This window comes from Anthonomus grandis, chromosome 2, assembly GCF_022605725.1.
Source record: "Anthonomus grandis grandis chromosome 2, icAntGran1.3, whole genome shotgun sequence".
Classification (NCBI taxonomy): domain Eukaryota; kingdom Metazoa; phylum Arthropoda; class Insecta; order Coleoptera; family Curculionidae; genus Anthonomus; species Anthonomus grandis.
In genome coordinates this window covers 21,630,719-21,655,394 of record NC_065547.1, presented here as the reverse complement: position 1 = coordinate 21,655,394, position 24,676 = coordinate 21,630,719, and the positions used below count along the sequence as shown (strand labels likewise).

Genomic DNA, 24,676 nt, shown 5'->3' with positions numbered 1-24,676 from the left:
ATTGGGATTTGCTGAATATTGTTCACAAACTGTACTAACGATAATAAAACCAATCTCTTGCACCTTTAAAATGGTCTCTCTAATTAGTACTTTAAGATTATCAGAATCCATTTCTCCTTGGCTAAAATGAAAGCATATTGGTTGCTTCTAACTATCCCAGGAACTATCCCAACATTAAAATGAATTTTATTCAATTGGTTCATATGTTTTTCTTGATGGTAATGCAAAGGGAGCCCTCAACACCTTATATGCCTTTGGACTCTTTAACAAAAACAATGCAAAATATGAAATAAATCATTTGACTCACAAAAGTGTAAAACTTTTTTAATACGATTTTTGTTTCATGTATTTTGAAAATTCAAACGCTTTTTAAGTTCTTTGCAATATTGTACAGCTTATGGGCTTTGGGTGTTAAATCTTTTGCTGTGCTAACACCAACAGATTTAATTATTTTGGCCCCAGAAAATCTAGAAATATTTTACAATCTAGAAACTTTTCTTGGCATAAATAATTGTAAGTCATCATGGTAATCTAGATATAATCTAATATTTAAAATAAAATTATGAGAAGATCCAGATTTATTCTTTTTAAGTAATCATGTGTTTGTAAAGCAGTCACATCCATGCTTTTATCTCTAGAAGTGCCTCTAAAAAGACAATAATGCAATTTAATATTTTTAGCAAATTTTTAAGAATTTGTAGTTTCCGGTCTTACCTAGAACATTAACATCAGGAATATATTCCGTGGAAGGCAACATGAAGTGTGTAATATTTGAACCTTTGAAAATAGCAAGATGCAAAGATAGCATAGCATATACTTTAGATTTGTGCGATTTCTATTTGCAACAAACTTTGCATCATCTGCAAAGTGTACTTCGCATACCCTAAAGTTGTATCTTTGCTTATCATGTATAACTTGTAAATCAGGCTTGTTCATAACTTCACACCATTATCTTCTAATCTAAAAAATCACGTGAATTTTATATGATATGGATATTACATTATGTTCAATTTATTCTAGTTGTTACAAGTTAATTGAAGGTTAAGAAAAAAATTGGCATGCAATACATTGACATATAGTGATAACTTTTTGTTTTATAATAGCTATACAGAATTACTGGTAATATGAATTTACTGGATGAAAAGCAAGTAATTTTGTTATGTGAAGCCCTACCAGCAACTCAACTTAAAAATTGTTTTGTTGAACATCAGTTTAAAAAAATAAGAAAATGATAGATTAAAGTATGTACTTAGTATCAAAATGACCAAAGTTTTAAACATTTTATTATTTATTTAAAAAGCCTAGAATGTTTAATACCCAAAAATGAGAAACACATCGGAGGTATAAAATTAATTAAATCTTAAGTATGAATGGATTTATTTTTGCCTCTATATCATCTTATTCGTAATAGAATCATCTATCATATCTACATCATATTTCTCGTTTTCTAGTCACCCTTTACCTAAGGTAATTTACATAAACCTAATATATAAATTAATACAGTAATTAAACAATATCACTAAAGAAAACTAATAACACTTCATAAAATTCAGCAAAACGAAGGCTCAACAGCTAAAGAAAATCAAGTCGTAAACGACTAACCGACGCTTAGGCGGACAGCGCTACAGGTGACCCGTACCTGAACTTTATAGGGAACTGTCAATCCGAGAGAGTACGCAGCCCATGGAATGGCCTGAAACTTTTTACTGACGGGACCTCATAGAGAAATGAATATTAAAAGAGTGTTCGAAAGGTAGCCTAACCTGATCATCAAGTTCTAAAACTTAACCTAACAAATTTAGTTCGGTTAGACCGCATCGAGGGCCAACTTCTGTCATAATTGTCATTAGATTATCGACTTTCTTTCGTTCCTTGCCACCACCCACCTTCGCATCATGGATCGTCGCGGCAGACGTCGCCATTGCTTATTCCTTTTTATTTTGGCGTTCATTGGGTGTGTCCTAGGGATGTGCGATACTGAGGAAAGTACCGGTATTTTGGATCGTATCGTATCGTTTTAAAAGTACCGGTACGATTTAACTAAATATATATATTTTTTAAAAATGTTAAATTAGCGCGGACTGGTATGGTCAATACTGATATTTTTAGTATTATTTATTAAAATATTATTTATTAACAGCATTTATTTCGAAATAACTACACGTGAATATTTGACATTTGTCGTCACTAAAATTAAAACCGAACAACAGAAAACATTAAAACGTAAGACAAAAATAATTATTCTAGAAATTGAAAAATAATTACAAATTCCAGTAACTTAATTCTAACGAATTTAAAAATAATAGCCTTGAAAGTCTATCTCCAAGAGGTCAGTTACGGCATTCATCCATTATCGCATCAGCCTTTGAAAATAGGCGTTCAGAAAATGGGTTGCATCTGCCAACACTACGGATAAATTAATTTTCATATTAATTTATGTGGTATCTTTTTGATTAAATTAAATTTATTTCATAGCATTCTTCGATACGATAGGTACTGCATAAAACTCAAACGGATCGGACCGAATCGTACGTTAAAGTACCGGTACAAAATATCGAGTATCGGAAGAAAAAATACCGGTACTAAAGAAAATCGTATCGTATCGCACATCCTTAGTGTGTCCTTTTGTTTTTTTTCTCAACAAAAAATAGTTAAAAATGTAGCTTAAAGTCATTAAAGTGTAATTTCATCATAGAAGCTTTTTTGTTGTTTTATTGTGTGGTTTCAGATCCCTAGGATGGGGTAAGTGCAATTTTTTTTATCAAATAGTTTTCACCATGTTGTAGGTCACTTAAAATTGTTGTTTACCATTTTAAAACTGCCCTAATAATGTTATCACCAGGAAAATTCATTTTTAAATGCAAGGCACCTACTTGTTCTAATACATACTATTGGCCTATTGAGGATTCATACAAAAATAAAATTTTCTTTAAATTTCCTGAAAGTGACATTATTAGGAGGTCCGAATAGTTTAAAATACTTGGTTTAAGCCCAACCTCAACAAGGTGTTATTTATGTCAAGACCATTTTGATGATATTTCATTTACTAGTACTATACATACTCATTTAAGAAAGTGTGCTTTCCTAATTGCTGGCCCAAGTACTAATCAAAATGCCCCAGTACTGGTTGAGGCACAAGTACCTTGGGAAGATACATTGACTTTATTACCTGCTATCATAATCCAGCAATCTCAATATAATGTTCAGAATGAACATAATTATGCTAGACCACTTTTTACTAGGTCTGACGAAAGGTATTATCAGTGCTTTGCTGCTAGGAAGTACCAAAAGCACAATAAGTGAAACAACTTCCATTCTACCAGGTCACTACTCAAAGAGGTACCTCACCTCGATAAGGTGGAAGTAAGATCCAGGGATTCTCCTTGAATATTTAAGAAAAAGGACCGATGACATCTAGAATTTAGGGTATACATCAGTGTTAACTAATTTTTTATATCATACTCTCCATAAAGAATATTTTAATTACAGGGTTAGTTTTTATATATTACCACTCCCCTAACATTTTTGGGTACCCTCTGTACAAAAAAGTGGGTAGTAAACGTAAAATTTTTAGGGCATATTTTTGAGAAATATAGTTCTTATGTCTATAAATAATTAATTTATAAATTTGATAAATTGTCATTTTTGTATCATATCCTCAAAATGTAGAAAAAGCAAAATACATACCATGGACAGTGTTGTGCTAAAGCAGCACAAAAACAAATTGTATCCCTTTTAAGACAATAAATTATAAACTTACTTTACAATTGACTTTAATTCTACCCCTACCCTTGTTAATTTGTTGATAACAGTGAATTTGTTAGTATCAAGCATTTAATTCTCAAAATAGGACTTAATATATTATACTTAAATCTCTAAAATATTGTCTTACATAATTGACACATTAAATCTTTTTTTGATAGCGTATTGGGCTGTAAAATCTCTTTCTCATTCTCTAAAAATCAATGAAAAGTGCATTTTTAACAATTTATTTTTTTGAAGGGCGTTAATGCCTTAACTTAACAGCTTAAAAGCAAATTTGATGAATTTAATGTCAAAAAACCAACGAATTCAATTAAAAAATGTAAAAAATAAACTTAAATTACATACATTATCACTCTTAGCTTCTTTAAAAATTAAATTAATACACTTGCACTATTTCATAATTTTTTAAAGTTTATGATCGATATTCACAGCCTTTACGCTGTTAAAAATTGATTTAATGGGTCAATAATTTTAAATTTCGCGCCATTCTAAAATTTTGAATAGCACGCCTTTCATTTCTATGACGGATCGGTATTACAGTAGACTATTTTACCGACTGTGACAAATGTCAATTTTGTTAGTTCGGTTAGACCGCAACCGTACGCTGCAATCGAGTTTAGGGTAAAGATGATGCCTACTTGTCACTATAGGATTGAACCCTCTCATACTTTTAATTACTCTATGCGGGACCTATACCTGTCTGCCTAGACAAATTCTGTTTGATTTTTTAACAGCTACTTATAGAGCATATCATACTTGGTTTCGATAACTATAAGGCTTATAAAATGTTATAAAAAAGTCGGCATTTTGTATTTAGCGCGTTATTTAGCAATCTGGGTCTCGACCAACATTTTTAAATTATATTTTTTGTTTCCCTTTCTCAACATCTTCATATCAGATGAACATGCTAGGCTGCCTAATGCACATCCCTATCATATTCATCTTTTATGAAAGTGCTGTTAGTTATTAATATAAAAGGACCTAATGAACTATTTATCGAAAATGTATCTATCTTTTTTATTATAATTAATTAAATTTTATTTTAAATTTAGAGATTAGAGGCTTTCAAATTTTAACTTAGAGCTTGTAGTGTAAATCTTGGAATAATTAAAAAAGCTTTAAGACTATCATTTGAAGCAATTTGTAATCGGCCTTTTGATTAACTTTTCTTATATTGTTTTTCATATAGCAGATAGTGAAATGTACTTATACTACCTCGCAACTTTAAATTTTAAATGTGGAGTCTAATATCTATTACCGTGAATATTTAATAATCACCTTTTATAACTACTATTTGTCTACTATTTGTCTGATTTTTTAAACTAAGGTTGTCAAATTAAACAATTAATGCCATAATTCTTATAAAATACTCACAAAAACAATAAAATGCACAGTAAAATCAATAAAATAAAATGGGTGAAAGTTTCATTATAACGGATGGATTTTAATGGAAACTACTTTTAATGTAACGTCGGTCAGTTGAAATCGGTAGGCGCAAGATCTTACTTTGTATTTTATGTACCATGGCTCAATTTTATCATGGTGGTCACATCAATGTCGCCACGTTCCCACCTTATCTCTGTTCCCACCTTATCTCCTTTTTATCAATTGATATTATTTATTTCTGCTATTCATACGATCTCTTTTTTTGTTCAAATTTGGGTGCCATAGGTTAGCACAGGTCTGAGACAAGCTCTTTACATCCAAACTTTTCTTCATTCACCTAATTCAAAAACACTAAACTAATTGTTTTAAGTCTTTTAAACACAAGTATTTTAGGTAATACGCACATCACATATTTCAAACGCTACAAATGTATCAGAATCATTATAAAAATAAAGAAGAATACAGATTCAAAAAGGGGTATATTGCCGGAATTAAACGCTCAAATTCCTTGCACAGATAAAGGGAAGGGAGCGGGCTGTAAACTCAGAAAATACACAGATCATTGGTGCAATAAAACATGATTTTTCAACTTGTAGACTTTGATGAGATTGAACATATTTAGTTATATTTGCGCTTGAAAAAAAAAAGAACAAAATTTAAATTTGAGTTTATTAATATTTAGAATTTTAAAGTAGTTAGGCATATGGTTGTATGAGTTTAATAGCATTAAATGCAAATCACGTTTTAAATCGAGCAGTTTTAAATTTGGGCGTAGTAAGTGATTCTTTCCTTCCCACATTTAAGTGATGAACTTTATTTCTTGGAATAAATTTACTTTTAAGTTTTTTTTATAGAAGAGGTCTTAGAAGTGCCGGTGATAATTTTATGAACAAAATTGGCAAGATGAAAATTTCATCTGTTTGACATATTCAGTCTTTTATTAAAAAGCCATATATTAACCTACAACAAGAGTTTTGCATTTTCTGAATTCTTTATTGTTCTAATAACCGCAAACAAGGCGTATATATAAAATCACAGTAAGCATAATGACTAAGAACAAGAGACTCACATTGTAGCTTTTTTAATTTAAAATTAAGTTAGTGTTTTTGAATAAAAACTAATTTTAGGGCCAAAAAGGCCTTTTTTGTTCAACTGTTTGACATATTGGCTAAAACGAAGATCTTCGTCCCTATGTAAAACTAAATTTCTCGCGGAAGCTATGAAAGGAAGTAAGACCCCTCCTAAGTTAATATTAACATTATTTTTGACAATCATTTTATTTATTTTACTTGCAAAACATAGAAGCCTGGATTTATTAAAGTTAAGTTGTAGATTATGTTCATTAAACGACATAGACACCTAATGGTTTCTAAGTCGTGGTTAAAACGCTTTGTTGCATCAGCAAAGTTGGTGGCATCAAAGTTATATACCAGTTGCGTATCGTCAGCAAAGGCAATAGCTGTACAGAAATTAGTAAAATGAGGAATATCAGGGGTGTATAATATAAAAAGCAAAGGAGATAAAATAGAGCCTTAAGAAACACCGGAATGAATACTTAGAGTCTGAGAAGAAGTTCCATTGTATGTTATTTTCTAAAATCTATTGTTAAGAACAGATGAGATAATATTTAAAGAAGCATCTGAGCACCATTAATAATGCAGTTTGGAACACAAGAATGCATGGTCCAGGGTATCAAAAGCCTTAGAAGAATCTAATAATATTAAGAGACTGGCCAGGTCTTTATCGTTAGACTCCAAAATATTATCAGTTACAGACATAAGCGCTATTGCTATATTTGACCCTTTCAAAAAGCCACATTGGTTTTTAGGTAAAAAAGGAAAATATTGCCTTTCGATACAATAAATAATTATGTGTAATAAATAAGTGTCGACTATAATAGGGCTGCATAGTTTTAACATAAAATCAGAAATATAATCGGTTCCTCGCGAATTGATTTTTATTGTATAAATAGCAATATGAATTTCCTCAATAGTAGAAAGAGAAAAATGAAAAGAAAAAATTAATTCACTCGTATTAGAAAGAGTCTTCCACATTTTGGCTGGATTGTTTTGCGAACAAAGAAATTCAATATACTTTTAATCTTTTGATTGTCTGACCTAACTAAGTAATTGCGGCACTGTATCTTATAGGATTATCGTTTCGTTTCGTTCAATACGCGACTCTGTTTAAATTTGCCAACGCTGCGTTGCGTCGTTTTTGTGCTGCGACTACCTCATGATTCAGCCAGGGGGCTGGTTTTTTTGAAAATTGAATATTTCTTAGCGGAGCATGAATATAAAAAATGTTTAAAAGAGTTTTATTAAATATTTCAATTTTTTTTTCCAATATTATTATTTTGAAGAATTTTAAACCAGTTGGCTGAATGCAAGTCATGCTGAAAGGCTTCATAGTTACAATTTTTATAACATCTATATGTGATAAATTTTGCTAGAGGTTTAGGTGATTTTAATTTATATTCGACAAAAACTAACTCATGGTCAGACAAATTATCTGTTGATAATGTTCCACAAGAAGGGACATAATCAGGTTCGCTCACAAAAACTGGGTCAATAAGGGTGCTAGTATATTCAGTTATTTTTGTTGGTTCGCTCAATATTTGGGTTAAAGAATATAACTCGAAGGATTCATTTAAAGGGTTATTAAGGTTAAAGAAGTTTATGTTTAAGTCGCCCATGATAATGACGTGCTCAAAGCTAGGACAGATATAAGATAAAATGGAGTCAAAATCGGTAAGTAGACTATTTATATATAATATATAATATTCGGAGCTTTATAAAACTACAGCTAGTAAAGATCTAGCTATTGTTAATTGCAGAAATAGATGTTCAAGTAAGGGGTTAATTTGACAATCAAGACTTTTGAAGATATAGAGTGTCTTTAATAGGCACCGTCTATTTTAAACAGTCTACGAGTATATCCCGGGATTTCCAATAATATACTGGGAATGTCATCATTAAGCCAGGTTGTATGAATAATGTATAATTTTTTTAAATTCCTAATTAAATATATACTGTATACCAAATATGCCTTAGCAAATATAATATTTGCTTTTTTTTAATATTTATTTATGAGCTGGAACAAATCTGGTTTTCTATTATAAAAATTAATTTTTTTATTTTTTGTTTACCTTTTGTTAATCTTAGATCACAGTCATATAAATATCGTTCTCGCAATAAATTTTATTTCATTTGTATGAACCTTTATTTACTATGTGTCGACAATTTTTCATATTCTGTATTTTAGTTTCCGCCATTATTGGGTAAGAAATATTGTTAATACTTTATATACGTTCTAAGTTAGACGAATTCCGAACTTTGCGATGTAACAGTTTTATTAGTGTGTTCAGTCTATGTAAAAAAATATTCTAGTTGCCGGATCTTATGATTTTCTAACGACGGTAAGACAAGATTTTTTGTGGTAATTATCGTTGAATTTTTTTTTAAATCTATATTTTTTTCCAAAATGGGTCTCTTATTCAGTTCATTCATTCATTCTTTAAGCCTACAAACATTTTGCCCTAAAATGCGATGTTTCGTAATTATTAACAATTTAAAGAAATTTTCACGAAAATGTATGTATCACTTACATTTTAATATTTACCTCCGAAGTTTTTTATCTTTTTGAAAAATCCATGTAGAGGGCTTGGCTAAGTTCCTTTTATCATTCGAAATTCCAAAATGTTTTCTTTTATACGGGGTGATCAAAATCGTTACTCAAATAATGATATTTTCAATTCAATTTTGCGATAATTTTTAATTGAACAACCTGTATCTAATATCGCGTTTTGATAAAGCATTTTTTTGTCCGTTTTGATATCAACAATTTTGCCTTTATCTCTAACCGCTTTCTCAAAATTTATTCTTAAAGAAAGTATGGCGCATTTTTTTATAAATATAGAGGCATTACGACACTTACGACGGAAAACGTTTAATATATATTTTATGGAATAACGGAGACAAGTACTTTGTCAATTCAATTTCGAACCCTTTTGAGTAATAAAAAAATCAATAGTTATATAACCATAGTATAATATTAGTAGTAAAGATAATTAATATTAATCCCTAATGCTTATCTCGTTTAAAAATTTAAAAAAAATCATACAAGTAAAAAGTTGGCCATGATTTATTTATTGTTTATTGTGTGACGTATGTCAATTATAATGGTTACTTATCATTTATGTTAAGTAAATTTGTGTCAAAATTAATTACTTTCAGCAAGAATAAGTAAATATAATTTTTCTTATCGGTGAATGCCTTGGGAACTGGTTTATGGTTTCAAGAGTTTATTCGGAAAAAAATTTCTAAAACCCGACACCCTGATAATAGAGTGTTGAATCAATTAAAAGTTCCTTTCAAGCATACTGAAAGCATAGAGTACAAAAAGCAAACTAGTACAAAAATAGTTTAAATGAAGGAAACCGATTGGTAATCACCATGTCGGTTGTAGAAATACTGGAAAATGGCGTAAGACAAATAAGTAAAATTAGAAATATCGAAATTATGCGTGGAAAAATATCTCAATAAAAACAAATCAATCATCCTTATAATGCTTAGTTACATCACAAACTTGCTGAAAATGATTTTTTTTATGGAAAAAAATTACTTTTGGTCAATGAGCACAAAATCCAGCAGCAAAAAACAAGATTTTTGTGTAAATTTGTACTCTACACTGATGAATATACGTTCCACAGAAATGTCAGACTAATAATACATGATTTTGTTATTGGTTCATACTTTTTTGAAAGTCGTAACAGTAACAGTAGAAGATTTTCAAAATTTCTTAAGAAAGGATATTCCACGCTTTACTCAAGACCTTAACCAAGACCAAGACCAAATTTAAATGCGTTGACCGAGACCAGTTTTAACCCGACTTTGTAAGGCATAAGATGTAGCTACAGTTGGATAGTACACCAGCTCATTATGGAACGTGTGTGTAAAGTGTTGAAGGGATATCCGAAGTTTTGCGTATTGCACCCACGACTAGGGAAGATATGGTGCAGCGCATACAAGAGTCTCTTAGACATGTTTCGCTTCGTGCAGAAGAATCTTTCGCACGTGAGGTTGATATGTGTTTGTAGCAAAACTTTTGTGATAGAACTTTTTTTATGATCTTTTTAATTAATGTTGTTAATATATTTAAGGAATTGTTGATGTAACTGAACTTGAGGGGAGTGATATTTTTTTTCTTGTGGCATTTTTCTAGTGACAATTTCTGTATTTGGAAGTCCCTGTATATTGGTCTTATTACATCTGACGCTAATTCTCGAAATTTGTACAACTGACTTGGTGACTGCCAATTTGATTTCTTCATTTGAAAACTGTTTTTATTCTAGTTTATTTTTTGTAGTTTGTTTTTTGCGCTTCCAGTATGCTCAAGTAAAAAATCGTTCTCAAGTAAAAATAAAAGTTCTAATGCGAATGAAAAAACCTATGTCAATCTTCTTTTAAGTATAATATTTGAGAAAACGGTTAGATAATAACGGCAAACTTATTAAAATACCATCAAATTAAACATAAAAGAATGCTCTATCAAAACGCGATACTGGATACTGAGAATTCTATTTAAAAAATAGCATAATTAAATTGAAAATGTAGTAACAATACTGTTTGAGTAACAATATTGATCATCCCGTTGTATAAGAAAAAATAAATTTTGAAATTTTTAATATTAAAATGAACTTTAAAAAATTAATTTGAAAATAAATTAAATTTAAAAATAAACTTAGCCAAGGATTAATTTGACAATCAAGACTTTTGAAGATATAGAGTGTCTTTAATAGGCACCGTCTATTTTAAACAGTCTACGAGTATATCCCGGGATTTCCAATAATATACTGGGAATGTCATCATTAAGCCAGGTTGTATGAATAATGTATAATTTTTTTAAATTCCTAATTAAATATATACTGTATACCAAATATGCCTTAGCAAATATAATATTTGCCTTTTTTTAATATTTATTTATAATCCATAAAAAAGGGTCCAATCATATGGTGTCCGATAATTCCCACGAATACATTTGTTTTTTGGGGATATTGTGTCCGAGTATGAACAAAGCGATGTTCATTTTCTTGGCTCCAATACCGGCAATTCTGAACATTTGGTTTATTGTTGAGGGTAAATGTACATTCATCGGTAAAACAAATATTTCTTAAAAAATTCCTATCATTATTTGCTCTTTCCATCATTTCAAAACAAAATGCCATTCTTCGCTCTTCATCTCCTTCCTGCAGCTCTTGATGTTTTTCGGATTTATAGGAATAATATTTGTGTTTTTTTAAAGTGAGCAATACCGTTGTATGATGTTTATTTACCTCTTGCCCAAGAACCCTCGTATCCTCATCACCCGTAACCCTCATTGTGTTTTCCTCCACACTCAGTAGAATAATAAGATGTGTGTTCTCTCTTTCTTCGGCTGTATTTTCGATATCCTGAGTTGAACATTTACAATTATTTATTACGGTACCTTTGGACTCGAACTTATTGATAATACGTTTATCAGTTGAAATGGACGAAATAGCTTAATGGGGAAATAAACTGAAAATGTTTCAGATACTGCTCTAAAACTGTTTCCCGCATAATGCCACTTAATTATGGTTATTTTTTCGTCGATTGAATAATTCATACTTGTTCATTCAAATATCGACTGTAACCGATTTATTGACACTTTTCCTCACTTCAGCGATAATATTCATTTTTCTGGTGCCCGTTTGGTTTTACCTGAACCGAAAATTTGCTAATTTTGCAATTACATTTAATCGAATAATTCAAGATTCGCTTATTAAAATTTTTTGAAACTTTACACAAGGGTTTGCCAGATTGGTCTCTTCAAAAAGTTATCTTAAATTTTTTCTATAAAATGTACGGCGAAGCCAATAATTAACCCCCTTAAAATTTATATATTATATGCCTGCGACAGAGCACCGCCCCACTAGCGTCTGCCGCCTGGAAATCACTGTGCCTCTGCAGTCAGATGTGTGGTGCTACGTTGCCGCTATTCATATTAAAATACCGGCTGCATATGTTGCGCGCCGCGCCGGCAGCTCTGAGAGATATTTTTTAAGGTGGAGTTGGTTAAAAATAAAATAGCTTTGTGTTAAATGGAGGATTATTTTATTAATTATTTTTTTAAAGGTTATATCGCTACGTACAGGGTACAGTAATAGGACATTTTGTACCTATTTAAGTACCTATACCTAATTTATATGGATTTTTCAGTTTTGGTTCTTAATGTTAAATAGTTGTCCTTCCCTTAATGTTAAACCTGATTTAAGTCAATTCCAAAAAGAAAAAATGTCGAATTTTAATTTTTTTAGAGTTGGATCTCAAAACGGATATTGACCGTCGGTTGGAGCCTCCCATCGGTTGGGTTAGTGTCTTTTGAATTAACTTTATTTATTACTTTTTTCGTTTTCACGCAAAAAAACTTAATTTTTCCGCAATTTTTTACTTTAAAAAATAGAAATGCCTCTCTTTAAATTTTCTTCAAAAAACATTTACTTTTGATTGCACTAATATTAAATAGACCCCTAAAATGAGTTAAGAATTGATAAAGGTACCTACTACGATTTCAATGAACTCGTAATGTAATAAAATCACATGGCATTATTTTATTCAACCATTCATGAGATAAATGTGTTGAAAATTGTGCTTGCTATGACTAGGAAACTGTGCAGGATTCTAAAGATGGTAAAAACATATTGCACTTTTCTGAATGTAACCATTAACCTTTAAATTGCTAATTTTTAGGATTCATAAACATTTTGATATTTTATTCAATAAATACCAAGGTATTTTTTTATATGGGTAAAAAATGTAAGATAAAAAAATGCGATTTGTTTATTATTTATCTGCAAATAGATAATAGATTTAGCTGCATATACAGACTGATATATAATAGTAATAATGTAGGATTTGGAATTTTTAAAATATCGCTTTTGAGAAATATGTTTAAATTAGCAATTATTTCAAAAATATTTCAAATTTAGAAAAAAAAATAATTTTTCAATCCAAAATAAAACCATAGTATAGGTAACTAAATTTTAAAATATTAATAAAAAACAAAGAAAAAGATAAACTTATTTATGTAGTGAAGGGTTACCAGAAGTAGGACCCAATAAGGAAATGAAACCAATTTCTTACAAAAAAATGCCGACGTTTCGACCTTATCCTTATATTTAGATCATCTTCAAATGTGGCTGGAAATAACACAATACATGCATTATGTAAATGGATATACATGTAAACCAATCACTTAGCTAATGATATTTGTTTATATCAAAATAAACAAGTAAATACAAAATTACTAAACATTGTTAACCAAGTGTATATGTAAATTATTAGAATCTTAATATAGTATCAGTTTTTTTTTCAATTTTAAATAAAAAACACAGAACATTACATTTCTATTAATTAATGTTCTATTGTAATAATAATGGTATGATGAAATACATAATTTAATTCAAAAGCTGCCTGTTCTCTTTTGTGCTTTTTATTTAAAATAAAGAAAACTATTAAGATTCTTAAGAAGAACATTCATAAACACTTGGTTAACCAGTGTTTAACAATTTTGTAGTTGCTTCTTTGCTCGTTGGTTTATTTAGATATAAACAAATAGCATTAAAACTAAGTGATTGGTGTATATATATCCATTTACATTATGTATTGTGTTATTTCCAGCTCGGGAAGATGAAATTTTTTTGTAAGAAAGTGGTTTCATTTTCTGCTAACCCTTCGCTACGTTATGCTCTAAGGAAGCTAAATTATTGTAATTAAAATTATTTATATGCCAATAATATACCAAACCTATATATTTTTTTACAGAGTGTTTCCTTGCAATAATTCAACTGCGATGTTATTTTGCTCTATTTGAGAGGGTTTGGTAAGATGGTTATTACTTCTTTTGCGATTTTTCTTTGTGCTAAACAGTCTGCGTTGAGATAAAATTTTTTTATTGTGTGGACTTGCTTTAATCAGTGGAAGAAGTGGCATATTATTTTGAAGAGCTTTTACTGTTGGCTCTATACTGGAACATATTTTTTCCACAGCAACCAATTGTTTCTCATTTTCAATTTTGTCGACTTCCATAATAAGTTTTTCTATAAGTTTTTGTTTTCTTTCGGTAATTGTTTTTTTATGGTCTGCAGATGTGCTGGCACTGGCATTTAAACACTCAAAAAGAGCTTGTGACTCAGTGGCTTTTGGATTATCAAATATTTGTAAGGATCCAATTTTAGTATTGCCTGAAAGAAATATTCATATTATGAAGTACTAATATAAATACACATGTAATATAAGTACAATTTAGTTAAGTTTTATATTTTTTTATTACTTTTGTCGTTATAAGTAAATATATAATTTTGAAATAATGCAAAAATATTTATAGAATAGCCCGGCGGTATTTTATTGAACTTACTACCCTCATTTGTATCTATATTTTCTTCAGAATTACTTTTTTTTGTTTCTTCCTTGATATATCTGCATAGCAAATGGATATGTTTGCACATATTCCAACGAATGCAGCAATCTATACAATCACATGCATATTGGTGGATACATAAATGGCATTCTGAACATTTTAATTAGCATTCGCAATTATCTGTATTTTCAACGATGGTATATACAGTGCTAGAATGAGACGTGGACGGAACTTGCCATGCACCGTCAGCAATTTTTATGATATTAGCGGAATTCAAAGTTTTACTAGAGTCATGTCGCTTCCTTAATTCCTTTATTTTTGATGAAATTTTACCTTTATTTAGGGTGATAATTCTGTCAAATAAAAGATCCCTGACAAGTCTCATCAAAGCTGCAATAGTTTTTTCTAATCTTTGAACGTTTTTTCCTTGCAGGTATATATACTTAATTGACTTATGAAGTCTTTCTATGTGCATATTGGTATTTAATCCGCAGTATGTGCGGTAATATTATGCCCAATTTTTGCAATTTTTAATATAATTATTTTTAAAATATATACCAAGGTCTGCTGTATCTTCTTTATTACATAATTGAGTTTCAAACCCTTTTTTCATGTTTTCGAACGCATTGACATCCGTCTCTTGCAATAAACTTCTAAGCATTTTGTAAACTGCTATCTGTAAAAATATTTTATTAAATGTAGAGTTTATAGGGTATCTATGTTATTTTAACTTAAAAAAATATATATATTTTAAAAGATACTATTTGTTGTTATAGCAACAAATAGGAAACTTAAATATGTAATTCACAAAATAATTAGATATTATGTCATGTTAAAAAAATATCATAAACATGTTGTTATTGGATGAAAAAATATTTAGGAAAAAACGATTGAGGACTTATTTTAAAATATTTAAAAGTTATTGTCTCCCTGTGGTTCATATTTACCCCGAAGACCAGACAGACAGAAGTATTTTTCATTTAAATAATAAAATAATAAAAGCCTATAACTGGGACCCCCTCAGATATTTTTACTTTCTTGCCACGACCTTTAAGTTATTAAATTATCTCTAAGTTTTTAATCAAGGGAATTGTTAAAACTATAGAGTTAGACAGGAAAAAAAAAATTTTACGAAATATAAAAAGTGCTTCACAAAAATTTAGCAATAGATAATTTTATTGTGGGATGGTCCATTTCCCTGGTAACACATTTACCCAATCTTGTCTTATAACCGACATAGAGCAGGGGCATGTAGGGGGTCCCAAAATATGGCAATTTAACGCAACTTTTTTTTTCATAGCCAACTTTTGAATTTTCGATGATTTTAAATAACACACCTAGAGTGCGTGTTTTCAGTTATTTGAGTTTTTGATGAAAATTATGAGGTTTTTCAAAAAATTACTAGAGTAAGAAAAGTTTTAGAATTGAATTACCCACAAAACAAAGCAAAGATTTTTTTAAATCCATCAAGGGTTAACAAAATTCTGTTGAATATTAATGGTGCGCCACCCGGTATAATTCCTCTAAAAATTTCAATTAAACTCTAGTTACTGTCAAGTAATGCCCTAAATACATCCACAAAGTGTACCAAATTTGGTTGCCTTAAGTTCAAGAATAACGGAGATATTGATTTTTTTCAAAATTTGTATTTTCTCTTTCAAACCTATAACTCCTTAGGGAAGCAACTTGGTATAGCTTCGTAAGTTGCATTAAATTGCCATATTTTGGGACCCCCTACATGCTCCAGTTCTATGTCGGTTCTTATGTGAATCACCCTGTATATCTTCATACCATCATTTAAATAAAAATTAACTTACTTGTGTATCCTTATTCTTTATTAATGGCAATTTTTTTCTCCAGGCCTTGTCCACATGCCAGGTACAAAATAGACTATAAAACCAGTTTCCTAAAAAATGTTGAAATACAGTTATATTCTTACTTACCGGTATTGTGCATCTGACATTACATATAATGCGCTGTAGTATACTTCAGCCATGTCAGACATGAAAACCTTAGTAACAATTGTCCCAACTTCCTCTTTCAGAAATATAAAAAAAACATTTATAATCTCCACATCACTTCTACTGGAAATGCAAAATGCGCATGGAAAACCTTCTCTTAGTTCGTCTAAAACTACGATAGTATGTATTTCAAATTTATATTTATTCAGTCCGTGCGTTCCATCAATGCATATGCAATCCTTCGAATATTTTTCCAAAATTGTCTTTTGTCCTTCCGTCATTATTATTAGAAGAAAATCTTCTGATTTAAGCTGTGGATAATTTTCTAAAATTGTATCTTGGGGTTTGTAAAATATGAAAGATGACGCCTTCATCTCTTCAACCCATACATCTACACTTACTGCATCCTTAGTATGTCTCTGCGATGTTGAATGCAAATTATAACTAGCCTCGATATTAAAGAGGTCTTTTTTGTAAGTAGATGTAATCTTTCTAGAGAGGTTTCAGTTAAAGAATCCCGAATACCATCAAGTATTACATCAAATGGTATTTTAGCTGATATTTGTGTGCCGCTCTTCTGGGATTAAAACTAAATGACACAAATCATTCTCATGTCCTATGTGGGTTTTTACAAAAGATACTTTATAACTCCCATCGTTTTTTTTTACTTCAACACGTAGACCAGCAGGTCAGAAACCATTGATTTTCCTGCTTCCTTGCGTTTTAAGGTGACGTTTTCCAGTACCCTTAGATTTAAAAAAACCAGATCTGTGGCAACCATAATTAATAACAATAGCCTGTTTAGTGTTAAAACGCTTTTTTAAAACATATTTTGCTTTTGACTCTTTTTCAATTTGAGCCAGCCAAATTTTAAACTTTTTAAAATTATTTATGATTTTAAACAATATCATGAATAATTTTAAAGTGAGCGCAAAATTCGCTTTTTATGTTTGCTGTATAAGAACATAGCGGACATTTTCTTCTAGACTTTACTATAATAGAACCTAAAAAATACATAAAAACTAAGAATACCAGGATAAAGAGTTATAGTCACAGGATATTAGTTATCTATATAAAAGTGTATATGTTATTGGTATGAGTAAAATTATTATTTTACTCATACCAGAGGCGTGCGTGCGGACACATCTGCATAATTTTAATAAAAAAAATTGTATGCCGCAGATTTTTTGTGAAGAAAAAATAATTTCTAGAAACCCTAAATAATTTATAAACAACCCTAAATTTGATATATTTCAAAAATAATTTGTATCTTATTTTTTATAAAAGTTATAAAACATTTATAAAAAAATTAGCCTCATCACACAAAAATCACATTTCAGTCATATACCTAGTAATAATCCTGCCTTAATATATTGAAATTTTCAATTTAACATTCTATATGGGTATTAATTAGGCAACAGCTTTACTTATACACCTTCTATGTATATGCGCAATTTGCTATCTTAATATATTAATATTATTAAACTGTAACCCTAATAATATATACGTCGTTATACTTCTATGCGTTTTTAAATGTTGTTTCCAACGATTTCTGATGGTAAACACTTCTTCACAATGCAAACATTTAAAATTGTCAGTTCTAATTCTTAAATGAGGAGCTATCTCTTCCTGTAACTCCGGATGAAATTTCTTGACATGCACTCGTAAATGAGTGGTTCTTGTAAACAAGCGATTACAAACTGTACATAATTTATTGGGTTTGGAGTCTATATTATCACCGTTGTATAACCTACTTAATATGAATAAATAAAAATCAAAAATTACCTTTATTTATCAAACCTACCCAAGCAAAAAAACTGTACCTCGACTAATAATTTTTCTTTATCGCATTCAAAAATACCCTGCGCGCCAAAATCACTTTATATCAATACTTCCTGTCTCCGAAAAATCCTAACGAGAAGTGCGAGACTGCGAGCGAGCACATGCATGCATAACGGCTCAACCAGAATGCGTTTTAATCATAAAATATGATATCTTTGATGAAAGCGGCAACATTGGCTATGCTCTGTCGCGAGAGCGAGCGCCGGCGGCACAAGGAACTGAAGGAACGGTGGTTCCGCAGACGCTAGTCACCGCCCCGGCCGGCCCGAGGACGGGATTAGTAAACATCTGACTTTCGTGGGAGCTGCTTCGTTTGGCGACAAAATGTCCCAAAATGTTACGCGAAAATCCAGGCATTTTTAAAATATTTATTCTAATGCGGGTTTTACAGACATGACAATGTGTAAAACCCGCATAGAATTGTAATCTTAAAATGTTTAATATGCTGTATTTTGCATAATGAAAATTAAAGCGTTATTCTAATAAAAAATTAAATAACAACTCTTATAGAAATATAATAAAAAATCAGAAATAAAACTCTAATAAACAAACTTAACAACATATCATTTTTTAAATAAAAGACTGAAATAAACCGCCTTCTTTCGCTAAATAAAAACTTAACCTATCGTAAAAGCTATTTCGCACCTCCAAAAGAGTTTCGGGTAAAATGAAATTGGCACCTTCGACTGCCGCCGCCTGCAAGCCGCAACCAAGCGGTGGTGCCATTATTTTGGGTAATACGTAGCTCACGATAACACGATCTGTATAATATGATTATATTTAATATATTATGATTATTATATATAAAAAAGTGTAATCCAGATCCTTTGGGAGTTTTGAAAGTTATAGCCCTTTATATTTTTTAACATCTAGGAAATCAATAATTTTTTACCAAAAAACCTTCGTTTGTAGAGATTTGCTACCATCTAACTCACTGAAACAAACAGTACTAGATTGGTTAACAAATAAATTCTCAATTCAAATCAATTCTTAAAATATCGACAATTTGTACAGAGATAAAGAAAGAACTAGGCCAATCATCGTAAGATTTGTTCGTTTTTTGGATAAACAGTTAGTTTTAAAAAGCGCACATAAGTTAAAGGGTACATGCTTAAGCCGTTGTAACGACTTAAATCTGCAACAGCAGAAAGACCAGAAAACTCTTTACATGTATTGCAAGAAAGCAAAAAGTAATGGATTTTCAACTAAAATTGTTAAAAACCAACTGGTGGTCGATGAAGACACTTTCACTTTAGACGATTTGATAGCAATAGATAAAGTAGCATTTTACGATTTCGTTATTAATAAAAGCCAATTGTTTCGCAATAATAGTGCCCCCTCAACACCCGATCCATGATTCAAGACTGTAAGTCAGACCATTTTCTAATCCAGAACCTCCTTCAGTCAAAGCGGACGTGACAAAAAAGACAGAAGAAAGGCCTGCAAAAAATTCGGTTTTTCAAACAAACCAAACTTCAGTCGTAACAAAAACTGTAACCAGAGCAGTCTCTGCGAGAACAAATTCTACTTCAGGTTCTGGATAAAGGGATAATTCTAACATGTTTTTTTTTATCTGATTTGTGCATGTATGTTTAGTAATTTATCATATTAATTGTATTATTATTAAACAGAAGTATGTTTTCTAATTTGTATTTATGTAGTCTCTATTTAATGTTGGTGTTTAAATATTTATTAGTATTTGGCTATTTTACTTTTTTACCATGAGATAGGGTGTAGAGAATCAAATTTTAAAAAAATGTCTGAATTTGTTCAAAACCTAGGGGTGTCGGAACAAAACATTCGAGTAATTACAATTCGAGTGAGGTTTGTGGGTTATTTGACATATTTTTTTTTTCTGTATTTCGCTGAAATGCTAATTGGTCTGGTTCTGATAAGAAAAAAAGAACTTTTTCTTTTGTTTCTCTTTTGTAAAGTTGTTACTTATCTTTTAGGTTAAGCACAAGGTGGATTTAGACAATTCAGTGAGAGATTTAAAGTGGACTGTATTTGTGTGATTAAAAGTAAATGTGGAATGGTCAAAAAACCAGCCTTTAAAGATCCTTACCTTAATGTGTCTGTATCCAGCTTCAGCAGGCCTGCTCTGGACTTATTGGGTCTTCTAATTCGGGTTGAATCACTAAGAGTCGTTGCGGGTTTGATAAGTAAATCACGATCTGTGATGCGGTAAGATTAAGACAACAGTTGCGGAAATAAACGTATAGAGATCACGACACTGGAATCAATGCGCGATGATAAAGTGCTAACAAGGAAGTCGTCTTCTCTCTGGTCTCCGTTCAGCACAAACCAAAGGAATTTAGAAATTTAAAGGCTACACGCGCAGATTTGTTGTTGTTAAGACTTAATATAAAAATATTAATTAAATTGGTTATAATAAAAGGAGAAAATTAATTTAAATGAAATGGTAGTTTTAATTTGGAGAGAAAAATAAAGAAATATTATAAAAAGAAAAAATTTACACTATTTGGACGTTCACAAACTAAATGTGGAGGGACCACTAATAGTTTTGGATTCATTTAAATATTACCTCGATGTTGTAATTTTCAGTGAAACTTGGATCATACAAGAATTAAGTTTCTTCAAGATTGAGAATTATGAACTGATATATAATGAGAATAGCATAAACAAAAACAATGAACAAAAACAATGGTATCATTGTTTATGTAAAAAGTAAATATCAAGAACATCTAATGGTAAAAATTTTGAATGTTGGTAGAATTAAAGTAACTTTAATTAAAGCAACTTACAAAATATTTGTAGGAGATATAAATATCGACATAAAATCAAATAAAGCTGATGCTTTTGAGTACTTGAACATAATGGTATAAACATGGGTATACTTTATTAATAAACGAGTTTACCAGAATTCAAAATGGGTCAAATTCTTGTATAGATCATATATTTTTTAAGGGGAAACTACTAGAACAGCAAAATAAATCATTTGTAGTAAAAAGTGATATTAAGGACCATTTCCCTATAATTTCTTGCTTTCACATACAAAACTGTATTTCTCGAAATTATTCAGCTCAATACTAAAAAATTTAAAAATTTAAAAGTGAAAAATTTAGTAAAGCGTTTAGCAAACTAAGCTGGGATTCTTTTTATTACAAACAAAATACCTCCAATCTAGTAGGTTTATCTAGTTGGAAAAATAACAAAGTGTAGGAAGATTGCTACGTAAAAATTGAAAATTAGTAACAAATACAAAAAACGCAACCCCTGGATTAGACATGGCTTAATGAAGGCAGTTAACATAAATCAGTGATTTGATCAAATTTCCTAGCGATATTGAGAAAGAAACTAGGTGTAAAAACTACAAAAGATATTTAGAAAAAGTTATTTACTAAACGAAAACAACAAAATATTATAAATCTCAAATTAAAAACTCAAATAATGATTTTAAAATATTTTGGAAGATAGTAAACTCCTATACAGAAAAACTAAAGGGTGAACCGTAATACCTATCATTAGTATGGTAAATGACTTAGCATATAAAACTAAGAAACCTTCAAGTCCAATAAACAAACATTGTATAATAACAATATATTTTTAAAGCCTTTTTAAAGCAAATGATGGTGATATTATAGAAGCAATAAACCAACTGAAACCACCTAATAATCCTGGTGTTGATGGCATAAAAGTGTAGCATATACAGGTAGTCACTTCCCATATTAAAAAACTATTAGCGCATCTATATAACCAAATAATTTTAACAGGTAATTATCCGCAGCTTTTTGAAACAGGCTTAGTTAAGCCATTATACAAAAAATCGGATAAGAAATTAATCTCTATCTTCTAACTATCTTCCAATTACCTACTTTAATTTCTACCTTATCTAAGATAATAGAGAATTTATTTAAAAAACTAATGGGTATATTTTTGAAGAAATTTAATATTTTATCTAAAAAGCAATTTGGTTTTAAATCAAAGGTTTCGACCGAAGATGCAATTGTTTATCTCACCAATAAAATATATTGTGGCTTAGATAATAATAAAAAGGTAATATGTGTATTTTTAGATCTAGCTCGTGCTTTAGATACTGTTAACCATAAAATAATGTTAAATACACTTGAAAATATTGGCTTTAGAGGTAAGGTTTTAAATATAGTTTAAATAGGCGTGATTCAAATCATGCCCCATAAATTTCTTTTCGAGATAAAGTTGTCGAAGAATAATTATGATGGACACATCTCATCCTTCTCCGATGACACTGTTATATATTATGAAACCAACTCCTGGAGGGAAGTAAAGATAAAAGCAGAACATGATTTATGTAAAATAAAGGAATAGTTTCATAACATGTCATTAACTATCAACATAGAAAAGACCAAATATTATATTTAATTGATCTTAAAAGAACAGACCCGGATTTTCAAACTTAACCATAAAGTACCACCTAATTAATATACTGAGTTTTCTGTACATATATATAGTTAATTTATTGAAGTAGGATATTCATATTGAAAAAATTGTTAAAAAAACTCAGATTAATAATATTTAGGTTCAAACAAAACCAAATCACATAAAATAATAGCAACGAACACATAAAAATAATATATTATTCTTTGGTATATTCAGTAGATACGAAATGCTAGGTTGGGGAGGTCCGATGAAACACATATGAGGAAATTGGAAGTGATACAAAGGTTGTGTTTTAAAATATTGTTTAATAAAGAAACCCTTATCCTAGTCATTTATTATATAAAGAAAATAATTTATTGGATAATCACCAAATATTTTGTTTTAAACTGCTTACAATGCAGCACGAAAGAAGGAATGAATTGAAAAACGCACACGACCATAACACAAGACACAAACGGGATAAAATAACGAAAACTGCTAGAACAACAAAAATTGGACAACGATCAAGTGAATTTTAAGGGTCTTACATTTATCGTTTTGTTCCAATCGAAATTAAAAATACACTTTACATAAAAACTTAAGAAAAATGTGTTACAAAGCCCTAAAAGAATATTAAAAAAAAACCTTTTTGTATGTTTGTTAAATTATAGTTTTTAAATGTTGGATAGAGTAAATTAATTAAGTTCTTGTTTATATTCAATTCAGTGATGTGATTTCAGTAGTCCTTTTTTATTTATTTTTATGTAGAGTTAAGACCGTATGGACCAAAATGTAGCTTCAAATGTACGCGACAATGAGATGGCGACACCGTCTCGTCGGTCGAAGCGAACCCAAAAATTTTGCCAAATGCGTGTGCCGACAGTCACTGTCTGTCTGCCTGTTTTGCATCTGCCTATTTTTTGAGAGGTTTTTTTATTATAGAATTTTCACCAAATATGTTGGTATAAATATTGAATTCAATTTAACCAATTAATACAAGCTATTTTGTTTAAATTTTTCTTTTAGATACTTTAGGCTTTACAGAGCAGTGCTGTTCGTTTAATTAGTTTTAAAAAAAGGATTTTCGAAAATCGTAATAATATCAATTAGGTAGCTTATTTCTGATCTAATTTGATTTAAAAAAATATAAAAAATATAGATTTACACAAATAAATTTAAAACTATGTAATTGAGTACTGGATCAGTACCTCAGACGAAGTTTTATAAACAATGAATTACAATAATTCAATTATACTTGTTGCAGTCAATTACGGTAGTTATAAAGATTTATTGATCGTGCATGGATTATTTAAATTAATTCAGATTTAAGTTCTTATTTTTTGTAAAATCAAAAATAAGCAATAAGAAAGAAATATTTTAAATCTATAAAAATTACTAAATTAAATAATGTATTTTCTCTATTAAGACCATCAAACCATTTTTTAAAATTTATGTCAAAACAATAAAATCATTTAATGAATTCATAATTAATTTGTAATATACAGGGTGTCCCAAATGTGATGGATCAAACTCAAACAGAGGATAGAGGGAGTCATGTTCAATCAAAATCACCCCTTATGTTGTTATGCAATTGTGAATAGTTTAAAAGTTATAGCCATTTTTATGTATTTTTTAAATTCAAGCACACTGTCAAATAAAAGCTTATAAAAAAATTATACAGTGGATTAAACAATGCGTTTTTTTGTTTGCTTTTACCTAGAAGTACCTTTCTAATAAAAATATTTTTTTAAATATTACTTTTCGAAAGAGCTAAAAAAAAATTTCTTTTTGGACTTTTTACAACTTTAAAAATAAGTACCCTTAACTTTGATGCCGTTTTTTTCTCAAAAATGTAAGACATAAGAGTGACCCTGTAGCGTAAAAACTTCTACGTTTCATACCGATTCCAGCAAGGCATGACTTAA

At 30.0% G+C, this 24,676-nt stretch overlaps 1 protein-coding gene across 1 annotated transcript in view; it reads left to right on the top strand.

Moving 5' to 3' along the window:
* The first annotated feature begins 8,310 nt into the window (after positions 1-8,310).
* Positions 8,311-24,676, top strand: part of LOC126750726 (myrosinase 1-like) — a 38,731-nt gene continuing 22,365 nt past the window's right edge. Inside the window, exon 1 of the mRNA XM_050460438.1 lies at positions 8,311-8,431. Coding sequence (XP_050316395.1) covers positions 8,382-8,431 — 50 coding nt within the window. The 5' untranslated portion in view covers positions 8,311-8,381. The remainder of the gene's footprint in view (positions 8,432-24,676) is intronic.